General features: G+C 40.0%; 1 protein-coding gene across 8 annotated transcripts in view; it reads left to right on the plus strand.

The window, feature by feature from the left end:
• Window positions 1–16,022, plus strand: part of ulk2 (unc-51 like autophagy activating kinase 2) — a 117,538-nt gene that overhangs the window by 38,802 nt on the left and 62,714 nt on the right. For all 8 annotated transcript variants that reach the window (XM_087977231.1, XM_087977236.1, XM_087977235.1 and 5 more), the window contains exons 4-6: window positions 8,270–8,302; window positions 9,711–9,747; window positions 12,109–12,282. In XM_087977231.1, coding sequence (XP_087833357.1) covers window positions 8,270–8,302; window positions 9,711–9,747; window positions 12,109–12,282 — 244 coding nt within the window. The remainder of the gene's footprint in view (window positions 1–8,269; window positions 8,303–9,710; window positions 9,748–12,108; window positions 12,283–16,022) is intronic.

The following is a 16,022-nucleotide window of genomic DNA, read 5'->3' on the forward strand; positions in this document are numbered from 1 at the left end:
AAACATCTATAAAATCATCCCTCAGCCTCCGACACTCCAGGGAAAACAACCCCAGCCTATTCAGCCTCCCCCTATAGCTCAAATCCTCCAACCCTGGCAACATCCTTGTAATTCTTTTCTGAACCCTTTCAAGTTTCACAACATCCTTCCTACAGGAGGGAGACCAGAATTGCATGTAATATTCTAAAAGTGGTCTAACCAATGTCCTGTCGAGTCTACAAAGTAATTCTCGATGTGAAGATATGCCACCTTGTGCCAAGCTGTACCTCACCACCCAGAACTGCCCTGTCTCCTGACCTGCCCACTTGTCTACCACTTTACTCCCACACCTATCCACCTTCCACCACATGCCCTCACCTATTTACTTTACTCATAAACTTTAACTCCTTGGCTTTTCAAAGATGCTTTGGGACCTTTAAACTGTTCAAATAATTGAATGTGACAGCTAACACTATAAGAAAGGGAACAATTTCTGCACAGATTTTCCAAGCTGCTTCCTGTGAGAATTGCTTAAACAAGACCATTCCAAAAAGGAACCGGAGTAGGCCGTATGACCTGCTCTGCCATTCAATAGGATTACCAGCTGATCTGACATTCTTCATGTCCACTTCCCTGTTTTCTTCCTATAAACCTTGATTCCCCTACTGATGAGAATCTATCTCTGCCTTAAGTCTACACAAGGACTCTGCCTCCACAGCTCTCTCTGGCAAGGAGTTCCAAAGACACTCAACCCTCTGAGAGAAGGAATTCCTGCTCATCTCAGTCTTAAATTGGCACTCATTGATTCTGAGACTCTGCCCTCTGCTCCAAGCCACTCCAATGAGTGGAAACATCCTTTTCCCATTTACTCTGTCAATCCCTTTAAGAATCCTATATATTGCAGTGAGATCACCTCTCTTTTAAAGTCCAACAAGTAGAGCCCCAATCTGCTTAGCCTTTGCTCATAAGACAATCCCTCCATACCAGGGATTATCCTAGTGAACTTCCTGTTAACTACCTCCAATGAAGTAATATCTTTCCTTGAATAAGGGGCAAAAACTGCTCTTAGTACTCCAGATGTGGTCTCTCCTGCTCCTTGTACAGTTGCAGTACTCTTATACTCCTACCTCCTTGAAATAAGGGCCAACATTCATTAGCTGCCTTAATGTGTTCTAGCTTTCTGTGTTTCTTGTGCTAATACCCCCAAGGCCATTTGTGTTGCAGCTTTCTGCAGTTTTTCTCCATTTAAATAATATTCTGTTCTTTTGTTCTCCCTTTCAAAATGAACAATTTCACATTTGTCAGCATTATACTTCATTTGCTAACTTGTTGCCCACTTACGTAACCTATGAATAACTCTGTAAACTGCTAGTCGTTTGCTCGCAACCTGCCTTTCCAATCACTTTTGTGTCATCTGTAAGTTTGGCTGCAGGACATTCTCTTCCTTCCTCCCAAGTCACTAACATACATTGTAAACATTGGACCCAAAACACTTTACACAGTTAAGTAGGTAAACCTTTGCCTGATTTGAGTCGGCACTAGAGATTCTGACCCGCATCTTAAGATTTAGGCCAAATGTATTTCCAGTTGAATCAGCATTTTCAAAAGGGCCTTTCAGTATTTAAATGGCAGACTAACTTTCTAATATAGATATTAATTGTATGAAAACAAAATAAACAATGTTGACCTGTTAGAGAGCAATTTGTTTTGTATGTCTTTGCAATGCATTTTAAAAGGCAAATGAACAGATGGATCAAATCTGACAGACATAGCAGCTTAAGTCAGAGATAATTCTGAACTATTTTGTCTCTCAAGAATTGCTCTTTAAAACTCATTGGTTTTCATTATGATTCCAAAATGCTGTGAATATATTTCAAGCTGTAATTTGCCAGTGCTGTTTTTGCTTCATTTAGTTCACTGTATGGCCACAGGCACTGTCCTGATACCCTCAATGAGAAAAGCTGCTACTAACTACTTGTGTGATTATTAAATTTCTGAAATGGAGCTTTTCACAAGGTATATTGCGCTTGTAATTGCTCACTTAGCCACAGAAATCTAAAAGGATGAAAGATAAAAACGGAGTGCAATGTTCATGATTGGTTTTAGTGGTATGTGAATAGAAGTAAATTGCAACACCGGTGGCATTTGTGAATTTAACTTTTAACATTGTTACAAAAACAAAAGCTACAAACAGACTACACTGCACTACCTGCCCACATAGGCTAGATATGGAATTAAAGCTGTTTGCAAACCAAGAGCTAAGCCAGAAGGAATAATTCATTTCCAGACATGATCATAACTTTTTAAAAAAATGTTCGCTATTTTGCTTGTTCATTTCATCTTTTCCACATTCTTCTGTATTAATTGGATAATTTCTCTCGATATGTCCTGGTCCTAAGGCAGTTTGCAGGTTGATGTTAGGCATCGATGTAGTAAATGCGAGATTTCTTCCAGCACTTGGATTCTGTCCGCATTTTCTACTGCTCACTTTCCAACCACCGTTTAGTTGGTGGCTGTCTCGCTTCCAAATCACAAGGTTTCAGGTCACATCCCACTCCAGGGCCTGAACATAAAAAGATTGATACTTGAGTGCATTATTGAAGGAATGCGGCACACAGTTTATGGTGCTGTCATTTGGATGTGACATCAAAGCAATACCTCAGGTGGGCATAAAAGATATTGTTTCGTTATTCAAAGAAACCAGAAAGGTTATGTATATTGATTGAGGGGCAAATTAATTAGCACAATGTTGCAAAAGAAATTGTAATTGACATTGCATATGTGGAAACTTGGTGTACAAATTGTGCACAGTTTCCCATATTACAGCTGTTACTGCACTTAGTCATAGAGAGGTCCAGCATGGAAACAACGCATCTATGCTGATCGATATCCTTAAGTAATCTAGTCCCATTTGCCAGTATTTGGCCCAGATCCCCCTAATCCCATCCTATTTATGTACCCATCCAGATGTTTTCAAATATTGTAATTGTACCAGCCTCCACCGCTTCCTCTGGCAGCTTATTCCATACATGCATCACCCTCTGCATGAAAAGCATTCGGGTCCCTTTTAAATCTTTCCCCTGTCACCTTAACCACTTCAGAAATACTTTTTGGGCTTGGATATGTCCAGTTGTCATGAAAAGCTTTAAATAGAAATGCATGTCTTTTATAAACAGTCCATGAGAAACTAAATAAGTTGGCATGGACAAGTTGGACCGAAGGGTCTGTTTCCGTGCAGTTTGTCTCTAAGTGCTCCCACGTAATATCTGATGAAAATAGCATCTGCTGACCAGGGAATGCTATGAAAATAAATTCTTGTACTCCTGGGCTACAAATGACTGAAGAAGCCCTAGTTTTTGCCCCTCTCTGTTCTAATTGGAAAACTTTGTCAGCAATGTATTAAAGTGCTGTCATAAAGAGGGCTGCTTAGATGATGTGGAAGAGAGTTGGTAAGTTTAGAAGTGTATATAGTCAGTGTTTTTGGAGAGTGAGGGGAAAAAAAATCCACCAACAGAATTGAAGGAAAACAGGAAACCAGTTGACTCTGAAGTAGTTGGATGACACTCTCTAATGTTTATGTTGTGCAGTATTGCAAATATGTTTGGCAATCTGAGAAATTATTTCCAGGGGCTGTTGATTAACTCCCATACAGTTGACGTAGTTGAAAACTTTGAGTGGATGACATACATACTGATCATGCCATACAGATTTTCATAATGGTTTTGTATCAAATAGTGCTTTTTAAAAAAAGGCTCATTGTCAAGGCCATAAATATCAGTGACCCTGTTGGAGAGATGGTACAGGGAAAGAAGGAGGAAAACTATGGATTTAGTATTCTGGGCAGTAATATGTAGACTACCTGGCAGCTGACTCATGGGTTTTAGACAGAAGTTTGGGAACAGGTTGGATGTCCATAATTTAAACCATCGACCAAACCTTATGGATGCTTAGCCAAAGAAGATGTGATAGCATTTTGTTTCTGTTTTATAGGGTATTATTATGTCTTTAAAAAATGCCCAACTCCATGCAGCATTTGTTATAATAGAGTTTTGTGGCACATTTTTTCGTTTGATCACCTCATTTTCTGATACAAAGAACCCCACAACAGGATCAGAAGCTCAAGAATGCAGGAATCTCTGTCCAGTGGAGTTTATCCAAAGTTAGGAAAGGAACATACTGATGAGAATTTTAAATTTTGAGGAGCAAGCCTATGAAAGGTCATAGAGAATAAGTATAAAAATGGGCATGGTTACAGCAGGATGAGATACAGGCAGCTGGATTTTGAATAGGTTGGAAAATTTTATGACATATGGATGAGGCAAGGTTAGTCGGACTAATAGTGAAATGAAGTCCAGAGATGACCAGTATGACGAAGGGTTTCCGAGGAGTTTGTTCAAGCGCATGTGGAGGTGATTGTTTCGAGAAATGAACAGTCTTGTTGCGAATACTGATTTTTCTTTAGGTGATCAGTGCAAATGTTAAAATGCAGAATTGTTATCAAGCTAGCAAGACAGCATTTATTGTTCATTGCAAGTTAAGAAAGAGGTGGACTGCATTCTCTGGCAGCTGTCATCATCCATTTTCACAGAAGTATTAGACAAGGAAATTCAAGATATTGAACCAGCACCTAAGAAAGAATGGCAGTATGTGTCCAAGTCAGGATGGTGTGCAATTATAGCAAGCATCGTAGTCTTCCTTTCACAGTCTTGATTTGGAGGTGCTGGTGTTGGACTGGGGTGTACAAAGTTAAAAATCACACAACACCAGATTATAGTCCCACATGTTTAATTGGAAGCACGAGCTTTTGGAGTGCCGCTCCTTCCTCAGGTGACTATGGAGAACACGATTGTAAGACACAGAATTTATAGCAAGAGTTTACAGTGTGATGTAACTGAAATTGTACATTGAAAAATACCTTGATTGTTTGTTTAAGTCTCTCATCTGTTAGAGTGATCATGTTAGTTTGACTTCTTCACATGTAAATCACAAACTATACACACACACACAGACACTCCTACACACACTCACTCATACTCCTCCTGACACACACACTCCCACACTCACACAGGACTTAGACCCTTTTACACACTCACACACATATACACACTCTCATAGACACTCTCAAACCCCCCACCCCAGACAGACAGACAGACACACACACACACACACACACACACACACACACACACACGCGTTTGTGGGGTGAATTTGTACTTTCAGAGATGCATTGTACTTAAAACTGCATGAATCCATCTAAGACTCTGTTAACTAATTTTTTAGATTAGAATCAGTCTAAACATTATGGCACAGACAATAGCACACAGGGGGCGAACACCTTCAACACATTATCTGGGCTGACACCAATTGAGAAAGTTAACCTGAGAATGTAACTTTTTAAAAAAAAGTTTTGTGATTTACATATGAAAGAAGTGAAACTAACATGGCCATTCTAACAGATGAAAGACTTAACAAACAATCAAGGTATTTTTTAATGTATAATTTCAGTTACATCACACTGTAAACTTTTGCTATAAATTCTGTGTCTTACAATTGTGTCCTCCACAGCCACCTGATGAAGGAGCAGCTTTACGAAAGCCAGTGCTTCCAATTAAACCTGTTGGACTATAACCTGCTGTTGTGATTTTTAACTTTTCACAGTCTTACTTTTGTCCTTTTCAGTGGCTGAGGTCATAGGGGAGAGATGACCTTGATGAGTTGGTGCATTGCGTACTATAACCCATATATACTGCAACCAGAGTATGCCATTGATAGAGGAAGGTTGATACTGAGTCAAATGACATGTAGCTAATCTGGTTTATTGCTTTGTACTGAACAGAATTGAATTACTCATGTTTTTCAGCTGTGCCCATTCAGGTGATTAGTAAATCTTTTTCATGTTCCTGATAAGTTCAGTTCAGAAGGCTAATAGTGAGCTACTTGTCACTGACAACCCAGAACCTCCCCACCATACTGCAGCCATAGCACTAGACTGGTCCACTTGAAACTTGTGATCACTGGCAACACTGAGATTTTGATCTTTGAGGATTTTTGAATGGTGATTCCATTGAAGTTTGTGGAAAAATGACTGGGAAGCTGCTTCATTTAGTTGGTTGTATGCTCCTATTATTACCTGCTGCGTGTGAGACACACTTGTTGCCTATTAATTTTCAGCATCCAAGCTGAGGCTGGTAAGGTCCTGTAGCAGATTGCTATGTTTTGCTTCACTTCATTGCGAGACGGGCAGCACGGTGGCGCAGTGGTTAGCACTGCTGCCTTACAGCGCCAGAGACCCGGGTTCAATTCCCGCCTCGGGCGACTGTGTGGAGTTTGCACATTTTCCCCGTGTCTGCTTGGGTTTCCTCCGGATGCTCCGGTTTCCTCCCACAGTCCAAAGATGTGCAGGTTAGGTGAATTGGCCACGCTAAATTGCCCGTAGTGTTAGTGTCTGGGTGGGTTGCTCTTTGGAGGGTCGGTGTGGATGCTGCTGCTGAAGAAGGGCTTGTGCCCGAAATGTCGATTCTCCTGTTCCTTGGATGCTGCCTGACCTGCTGCGCTTTTCCAGCAACACATTTTCAGCAGCGATAGTCTGATTGAGGCCATTTCGTTGGGACTCCAGCAATGTCCTGGCCTGCAGCGACAGTCATCTTCCTTCATGCCAGTAACTCCATTTTCTGGGCTTCTGTTCTGTCCATCTGCTGTATGATTAAGATCTCTTGGTTTTGCAAAGGAACCTTGTTTTTTGTACTATTTTAACCATGTTGATTTGTCTTTCTTCATTTTGATAATTATGTATCTATTGGCATTGTGTGAGTGGGAATAAAATTGAGAGACCGACTTTAAGCAGATAAATATACAATCAACAATGGATGAACTGTATGCAAGAAATTGCCATGAATGGATTCTGCTTCAGCCTTGGGAGAGCTCTGTGCAATCTGCCATCTGACTAATCACGTGGCTGCATACTGTTGGGATGATATTTATAGATGGTTGTCAGCTGTTGTTGGTAATTGCCTTCTTTGCAGTGTGAGGCATTATGCCATTTATGCTTGTGATCTGGAAAGAATCTGCACTTGATATCAAAAATGTAAAGAGTACGATTTAATTTTACAACAAAGCCAAGTTATGTATACTATATATGATGCAGATTTGAGTTCTGTGAATTTAAATGAATTTGTTATTTGAAAAGCAAATTTTACCTGAGGATAGAAGAGGAGTCATGTGCAAATGCAGGTATTCAAATTGTCTACAGTGAATTTGGCTGTGGCTAAATGAGAGACTTGAACATGAAAGTATCCGCACACTCTGTTGTATCATATTCACCTGTGTCCAGAAACAAGATTTTATTGAACAGTCATGAGGACAGTGCAATTGTCTCATTATAAGTTTGTTTGTCCTCCTTGGTGCCCATCCTGGTGACCTGGTTGAAATTGGAATATTATACCATTCCATGGTAAAATCCCAAATTTATAATATCTCCCGCCTGTCCGCACTGCTATCTGGGTTTAGTTACAGACTAATGGAGTTAGTATTGACCAAAATGGCAAGATTTGAGTAGTTGCTGGTGGGCATAATAATTGCAAAAACCATATTTTGGTAATCGGTGTTTGTGACCATGGTTGTTCTTTGGGTTTTTCAAATGCTGTTTAGAATATTGGTATTCTTTTTGTCCGAGGAGACCATTTTAGCTAAATAGTATTTTGTTTCTAACTTCAAATCCTACCATTTTTGAGGATTGAGTGATCTTGGTAGTAATAGTCTGCAGTCTGTATTGATAATTTTAATTGGGTTAGAGACATAGAGATGTACACCTCAGAGCCCTCGGACCAACTCCATGGTGATAGATACAGGACAGATGTCAGAGGTAGGTTCTTTACTCCAAGTAGTAAGGGCGTGCAGCAACCTGCCTGCAACAGTAGTAGACTCGCCAACATTAAGGGCATTTAAAATGGATGAGAATGGAAAAGTGTAGGTTCGATGGGCTTCAGATTGGTTCTACAGGTCGGCACAACATCAAGGGCTGAAGGGCCTGTAGTGCGCTGTAATGTTCTATGTTCTAACACTGAGCTTAATACCATTGATGCCAAAATGTGCTTAATTATTCCTTCGAAGTACTTGCAGAATTAGCTCAAAGAATATGCAACTATCTTCATTTCTGAAATAAGTTATTTTTCGGTAGTATGCATTTCTGTGCAGTGTGCTGCTGGACAAGTCACTCTGTTTTATCCCTTCAGAAATTGCTTTCAAACTGCCTAACTGAAGTAAATGAATAAGTTTTGTTTTTCCATTCCAGGAGACTCCAACCTCTGTTCATTTGGTGATGGAGGTAAGCTTAAGTAATATTTTATTTATTATTCTGACGTGACATGGAATATCAGAAAATCTGATGGAATAAGAGTATTTGCATTTTAATAGTTAGTTATATTCTATAGTCTGTAATGTTGATAACTGTAAAGTTATCTCTCTCGACATGAAATGATTTGACTATAAGGATAGTTGGGTATGTTTATTGGGATCTTTGTTCTGGTTATCCAGCTAAGAGCTTATATTGGTGTGATCACCAAATTTTAGCTAAGTGGTACAGCTGAGCACACAGCAGCTTGAAGTTATCAGGCAGATTTCATTTTATGATCAATTACACAAACGATGTCATGCAAAAAATGAAAGGAACTGACGAAATGGATCTCATGTAATAACTGAATTTTAACATGAATATGGCATAGAGAGTCAGGGATGTATAGTGTGGAAGTCTCTTCAGTCCAAATTGTCCATGCCGACTAGATATCCTAAATTAATCTAGTCCCATTAGCCAGCATTTGGCCCATATCCCTCTAATCCCTTCCTATTCATATACAGGCCAGGTGCCTTTTAAATGTTGTAATTGTACCAGTCTCTACCACTTCCACTGGCAGTTCATTCCGTAAATGTACCACCCTCTCCGTGAAAAAGTTGTCCCTTAGGTCCCTTTTAAATCTTTCCCCTCTCACCCTAAACCTATGCAATGCAAAATGATTTAAAGATACTTTCTGACCTTTCTTGGCTGTTCTCGGTCTCTGTGGAACTGCATTTGGGCTGTACACGTTTAGGCAGATTTTTGAGAAAGTTATGTGACTGACCGTACACAGTACTACAAACTGCACATTTTAAGTTTTTTGGTACTCTTAATTTGGCTTTTTACTTTATTATCCAAATAACCAAAAACTTGATAAGATTCTGTCAGTATTTACACTGCTGTAATACTTATTACATTGACATTCAGTGTAATTGCATAGTGCTTTTTTTAAATCCAGAGTTGCTGTTTTAAGCTTTAATTGTTTTCCAAATAAAAGTACTTAAATCAAGCAATCCAACATTACTATATTTATCAGGGTAATTTGGAGGTATAGCTTTGGTCTGCATTCAACTTTGATCCAGCATCTTTCATATCTTTGAGGAAGTACACTTATTTTTGCACACAATTAAGCTATCTCTTCAGACCAAAAGACTTGGAAGCAGCATAAATGTTTTAAAATTATGTCAGTTGCAACGCTTTGAGTCAACTCCTGGCTAAGTAATTCTGGTCAGTGAATTTGGTGAGTGGTCTCATTTGTTTTCTTGGTTGGATGTGTGAGAGAGAGATCCAGAAGAAAATTACTTCCTTCAACAAAATACTTGTTTTACACTGTCAGATATACCTAGTATTTTAATTTTAAGTTTGGAAGTATTATGCTTTTTTTTATCCTTCTATTCCATAGTATTGCAATGGAGGTGACCTGGCAGATTATCTGCAAGGTAAGTTACAATGTTCTCTAATACAGTTGAAATGAGTTTAGGCTTAATGTTCAAAACTCTGCAAGGGCAATTGCTGACTTCAATACAAAAAGGTAAATTCACCATTTTCCTACTTCAATACATCTACTTTTATTTTGAGATTTTGGAGTTGTAAATTGAGAATTTGATAATGTGAGGTATCAGTAACTTTTTGTAGCTGTCTGCACACAAGAATTCTGTTCAGGTTCCAGTTTCCCGTTTTTAACCTGTATTTTAACTTTGTTTGAGAGATGCCTCCTCTTTGTCACTCCATTGTTATCCGGATTCAGTGAAGTTTCAAGTATATAGAGCTTACAATTCAAGTTAGGCATTTTGATCAATTTAAACATGCACACATTTATGCTACTTTCTCCCCACCCCCACCCTCCTCTAGCTTATCTCTCCACGCTTCAGGCTCACTGCCTTTATTCCTGATGAAGGGCTTTTGCCCGAAACGTCGCTTTCAAAGCTCCTTGGATGCTGCCTGAACTGCTGTGCTCTTCCAGCACCACTAATCCAGAACATTCATTCTAATGTTTAGTGTGTGTCCATATATATTTTGCATAGCCATTTGTTTTGCTGTTATCATACTACGTAGTTTACTTTCCATTATATGACAGACGGCAGATAGAGCATGGTACCTGTAGATTAAATTGAGACTATAGCAAAACAGCTCTGGAAAATCAGGAATTTAAGGAGTTGAAGGAAAAGTTAAATACTCTTGAAAATACATGTTGCATTATCATTTAACAATAATTGTTTCATTGATATATAATCTCAATAACTCAAAGCAATTTGAGAAACTGCTTTCGAATTTCAGTTGATTAAATTCTAAGTTAGCAACACAATATGGGAGAAATGGGTATATTTACAGAGGCTCTTGTGCAGTGATAGCGACCCTACCTCTCAACCATGGGCCCAGGCTCAAACCCTCCTACTCCAGAGCTGCACAGTAACATCTCTAAACAGGTTGATTAGAAAATATCCAGTATAAATTTATTCTTGAAATTCCATTTTGGTGGAAATAAAATTTAAGGGTAATTCATGACTTCCCATTTCTCCAAATTTTGAAAATAACATTGTCTTCATTGGGTGTATCTTGCACTTTCTTTATAGTTAATTCTGAGATTGCACTTAGAAAAAGGTTTGATCACGTGTTAGTATTGGAATAGTGATCTCCTGATACATGATGAGTCTATCATAGAAGTGTTCACAGAAGCTCGGAAATATTGTGGTGCAAAAGGACCCCTTTTTGTTGGCACTGGCTGTCCAAATGAGCATTACGTACAAGAGCAAGGAATCACTATAAAACATTAGTTGAACATCAACAAGAATATTGTGTGCAGTTCTAGGTGCCACACTTCAGGAACGATGTGAACACATTGGGGAAAGTGCAAGCCAGGTTTACAAGAATGGTTCCAGAGATGAGAAATATAGTTACGAGGATAGATTAGAGATGTTGGGTCTATTTTCCTTGTAGAGAACAAGGCTAAGAGGGGCTTTGATAGAAGTTTCTAAAATGATGGATCTAGCCAGAGTAGGTAGGGAAAACTGTAAAAGGATCAAGAACAAGAGGGCACAGATTTGAAGTAATTTACAAAAGCAGTAAATGGGATTTTAAAAAAACTTTTTCACACAGCCAGTCATTAAAGGATGGAACACACTACCTGGAAGTGTGTTGGAGGCAGATTCAATGGAGGCGCGCAAAAAAGCGTGTGATGGTTACTCAAATACAAACAATGTGCAGGATCTCGGGGAGGGGGGTGGGGGGAAAGGCAGGAAATTGGCACTGAATTAAAATGCTCAGAATTATTGCAGCGATGACGGGCCGATTAGCCTCCTCCTGCATAGTAATAATTATGTAGTTCTTATTTCGAATGGACAGGTTACAACATTGTGAGTTGAATACAGGAAATACTGAGCAGACCAAACGGCATTTGTGAAAAGTGCAGAGGAAATATTAAGTTCAGATGTGGAAGCTTCGTCAGGTCCATTGTGGCGATGTACCCGAATCACCAATGATGGTTTATACAGATGCGGCTTGTCCTCCATGTTTTCAGCATTCTGTTTGAATTTGCTTTCCACCACATCTGAGACATTGGTTCTTTTTCAAAAATCTAGTAAACTGTCCACAGATATAGAATTGCACTGCAGTCACATAGTGTCTCTGGTTTCAGAGACTTTAGAAGAGCATGAATATCCAGATACATTTATGTTGTGTGCTCTTCCATGGCTTTGGTTTTTGTATTATAATGGGCCACTTAAACCTGCAATGTAGTGCTTTTAACGAGGACCTGGTTTTTTTCTCAGATTTTGAAATAACTAATCCTTTGTTTTGAATAGCTAAAGGGACACTTAGTGAAGACACCATTAGAGTCTTTCTTCAGCAGATTGCAGCCGCTATGCGAATACTTCACAACAAAGGGATAATCCATCGGGATCTGAAACCACAGAATATTCTACTATCTAGTGTCAGCCGGAAAAAATCTCATATGAATGGAATTCGTGTCAAAATAGGTAAATCTGAGCGTGTTGATAGCAAAGTCAATTTTATGCAAAACATTAGTTTGAGATTGCAGTGAACCCTCATGCTTTTGAGCAGTGGGAGATAGCCACACATTTCCCACTAATCAACATTTCTCTCAAACTGCTAATTCAGCAGATTGTGTTATTTCCAATGAGTGAATAGAGTCATAGAGATGTATAGCACGGAAACAGATCCTTTCGTCCAACTCATCCATGCCGACCAGATATCCCAACCCAATCTAGTCCCATTTGCCAGCGCTCGGCCCATATCCCTCCAAATCCTTCCTATTCATACACCCGTCCAGATGCCTTTTAAATGTTGTAGTTATACTAGCCTCCACCACTTCCTCTGGCAGCTCATTCCATACATGTACCACTCTCTGCATGAACAAGTTGCCCCAGAGACTTTGCCTATTTATCCTCTCCATGCCCCTCATGATTTTATAAACCTCCGTAAGGTCAACCCTCTGCCTCTGACGCTCCAGTGAAAACAGCTCCAGCCTATTCAACCTCTCTCTATAGCTCAAATCCTCCAACCTTGGCAACATCTTTGTAAATCTTTTCTGAACCCTTTCAAGTTTCACAACATCCTTCCGATAGCAAGGAGACCAGAATTACACACACTATTCCAATAGTGGTCTAACCAATGTCCTGTACAGCAGCAACATGACCTCTCAACACTCTGACCAATAAAGGAAAGCATACCAAAAGCCGCCTTTACTATCCTATCTACCTGTGACTCCACTTTCAAGGAGCTATGAACCTGCACTCCAAGGTCTCTTTGTTCAGCAATACTCCCGAGGTCCTTACCATTAAGTGTATAAGTCTTACTAAGATTTGCTTTCCCAAAATGTAGCACCTTGTATTTATCTGAATTAAACTCCATCTGCCACTTCTCAGCCCATTGGCCCATCTGATCAAGATCCCGTTGTAATCTGAGGTAACCTACTTCGCTGTCCACTACACCTCCAATTTTGGTGTCATCTGCAAACTTACTAACTATACCTCTTATGCTTACATCCAAATCATTTATATGAATGACGAAAAGTAGTGGACCCAGCACCGATCCTTGTAGCACTCCACTGGTCACAGGCCTCCAGTCTGGAAAACAACCCTCCACCACCACCCTCTGTCTTCCACCTTTTGAGCCAGTTCTGATTCCAAATGGCTAGTTCTCCCTGTATTCCATGAGATCTAACCTTGCTAACCAGTCTCCCATGGGGAACTTTATTGAACGCCTTACTGAACATATCACATCCACCACTCTGCCCTCATCAATCCTCTTTGTTACTTCTTCAAAAAACTCAATCAAGTTGGTGAGATTTGATTTCCCACGCACAAAGCCATGTTGATTATCCCTAATCAGTCCTTGCCTTTCCAAATACATGTTAATTTTGTCTCTCAGGATTCCCTCCAACAACTTGCCCACCACCAACGTCAGGTTCAGTGGTCTGTAGTTCCCTGGCTTGTCTTTACCACCCTTCTTCAACAGTGGCACCAAGTTAGCTAACCTCTAGTCTTCCAGCACCTCACCTATGACTATCGATGATACCAGTATTTCAGCAAGAGGCCCAACAATCACTTCCCTAGCTGCCCAGAGTTCTAGGGCACACCTGATCTAGTCCTGGAGATTTATCCACTTTTATGCGTTTCAAGGCATCCAGCACTTCCTCCTCTGTAATATGGACATTTTTCAAGATGTCACCATCTATTTCCCTACATTCTATATTTTATCATGTCCTTTTCCACAGTAATACTGATGCAACATACTTGTTTAGTATCTCTCCCATCTCGTGCGACTTCACAAAAAGGCCACCTTGCTGATCTTTGAAGGGCTCTATGCTCTCCCTGGTTAACCTTTTGTTCTTAATGTATTTATAAAAATACTTTGGATTCTACTTAATTCTATTTGCCAAAGCAATCTCATATCCCTGAATTGTCCTCCTGATTGCTCTCTTAAGTATACTCCTATTGCCTTTATACTCTTCTCACGATTCATTCGATCTATCTTGCCTATACCTGACATACACTTCTTTCTTTTTCTTAATCAAACCCTCAATTTTTTTTAATCATCCAGCATTCCCTATAACTACCAGCCTTTCCTAACAGGAGTCTCTAGTCTCTCATCTCATTTCTGAAGGCTTCCCATTTTCCAGCCACCTGCGAACATCTACCCCCAATAAGCTTTTGAAAGTTCTTGCCTAATACTGTCGAAATTGGCCTTTCTCCAATTTAGAACTTCAACTGTTAGATCTGGTCTGTCCTTTTCCATCACTACTTTAAATCTAATAGAATTATGATCTATTAAAGTGCTCCCCCACTGACACCTCAGTCACCTGCCCTGCCTTATTTCCCAAGCGTAGGTCAAGTTTTGTACTTTCTCTCGTAGGTATATCCACGTACTGAATCAGAAAATTTTCTTGTGCATACTTAACAAATTCTTCTCCATCTAAACCCTTAACATTGTGGCTATCCCAGTCTGTTTGGAAAGTTAAAATCATTTACCATAACCACCCTATTATTGTTACAGATAACTGAGATCACCTTACAAATTTGTGTTTTAATTTCCCTCTGACTATTAGGGGGTCTATAATACAATCCCAATAAGGTGATCATCCCTTTCTTATTTCTGAGTTCAACTCAAATAACTTTCCTGGATGTATTTCCAGGAATATCCTCCCTCAGTACAGCCGTAATGCTATTCCTTATCAAAAACACCACTCCCCCTCTCTCTTGCCTCCCTTTCTATTCTTCCTATAGCATTTGTATCCTGAAACATTAAGCCGCCAGTCCTGTCCATCCCTGAGCCACATTTCTGTAATTGCTATGATATTGAGTTCCATGTTCCTAACTATGTCCTGAGTTCATCTGCCTTCCCTGTTAGGCCCCTTGCATTGAAATAAATACAGTTTAATTTATCAGTCCTACCTTGTTTTCTGCTTTGTCCCCGTCTATCCTGACTGTTTGACTTGCTTCCTTTCTCAACTGTACCTGTCTCAGATTGATCACTTTCCTCACTATCTCCCTGTGCCCCACTTCCCCCACCTTGCTAGTTTAAATCCTCCTGAGCAGCTCTAGCAGATCTCCTGCCAGTATATTAGTCCCCTTCCAATTTCGCTGCAATCCGTCCTTCTTTTACGGGTCATTTCTGCCCCAGAAGAGGTTCCAATTATCCAAAAATGTGAATCCTTCTCCCATACACCAGCTCCTCAGCCATGCATTCATCTGCTCTATCCTCACTAGCTCGCAGCACTGGGAGTAATCCAGATATTACTATTCTCAAGGACCTCCTTTTTAAATTCATGCCTAACTCTCAATATTCTCCCTTCAGAATTTCATCTTTTTGCCTTCCTGTGTCATTGGTTCCAATGTGTACAATGACCTCCTGCTAGTCCCTCTTCCCCTTGCGAACATTCTGCACCCTCTGAGACATCCTTGATCCTGGCCCAGGGAGGCAGCACACCATTCTGATTTTTCGCTGCTGGCCACAGAAACATTTGTTTGTCTCTGACTACATAGTCTCCTAACACAATTGATCTTTTGGAAACCGACGTAGCCCTCATTGCAATAGGGCTAGTCTCGATATCAGAAACATTGGCTATTCGTGCTACATTCCCCAGAAAATCCATCACCCCCTACATTTTTTAAAACAGCTTACTTGTTTGAAATTGGTATAGCCACAGAAGACTCCTGCACTACCTGCCTACCTGTCTTACCTTTCCCAGAGTTAA

Source organism: Chiloscyllium plagiosum, unplaced genomic scaffold, assembly GCF_037043375.1.
Source record: "Chiloscyllium plagiosum isolate Xiang-an unplaced genomic scaffold, Cpla_swu_hap1 HiC_scaffold_31, whole genome shotgun sequence".
In the NCBI taxonomy this organism is placed as follows: Eukaryota; Metazoa; Chordata; class Chondrichthyes; order Orectolobiformes; family Hemiscylliidae; genus Chiloscyllium; species Chiloscyllium plagiosum.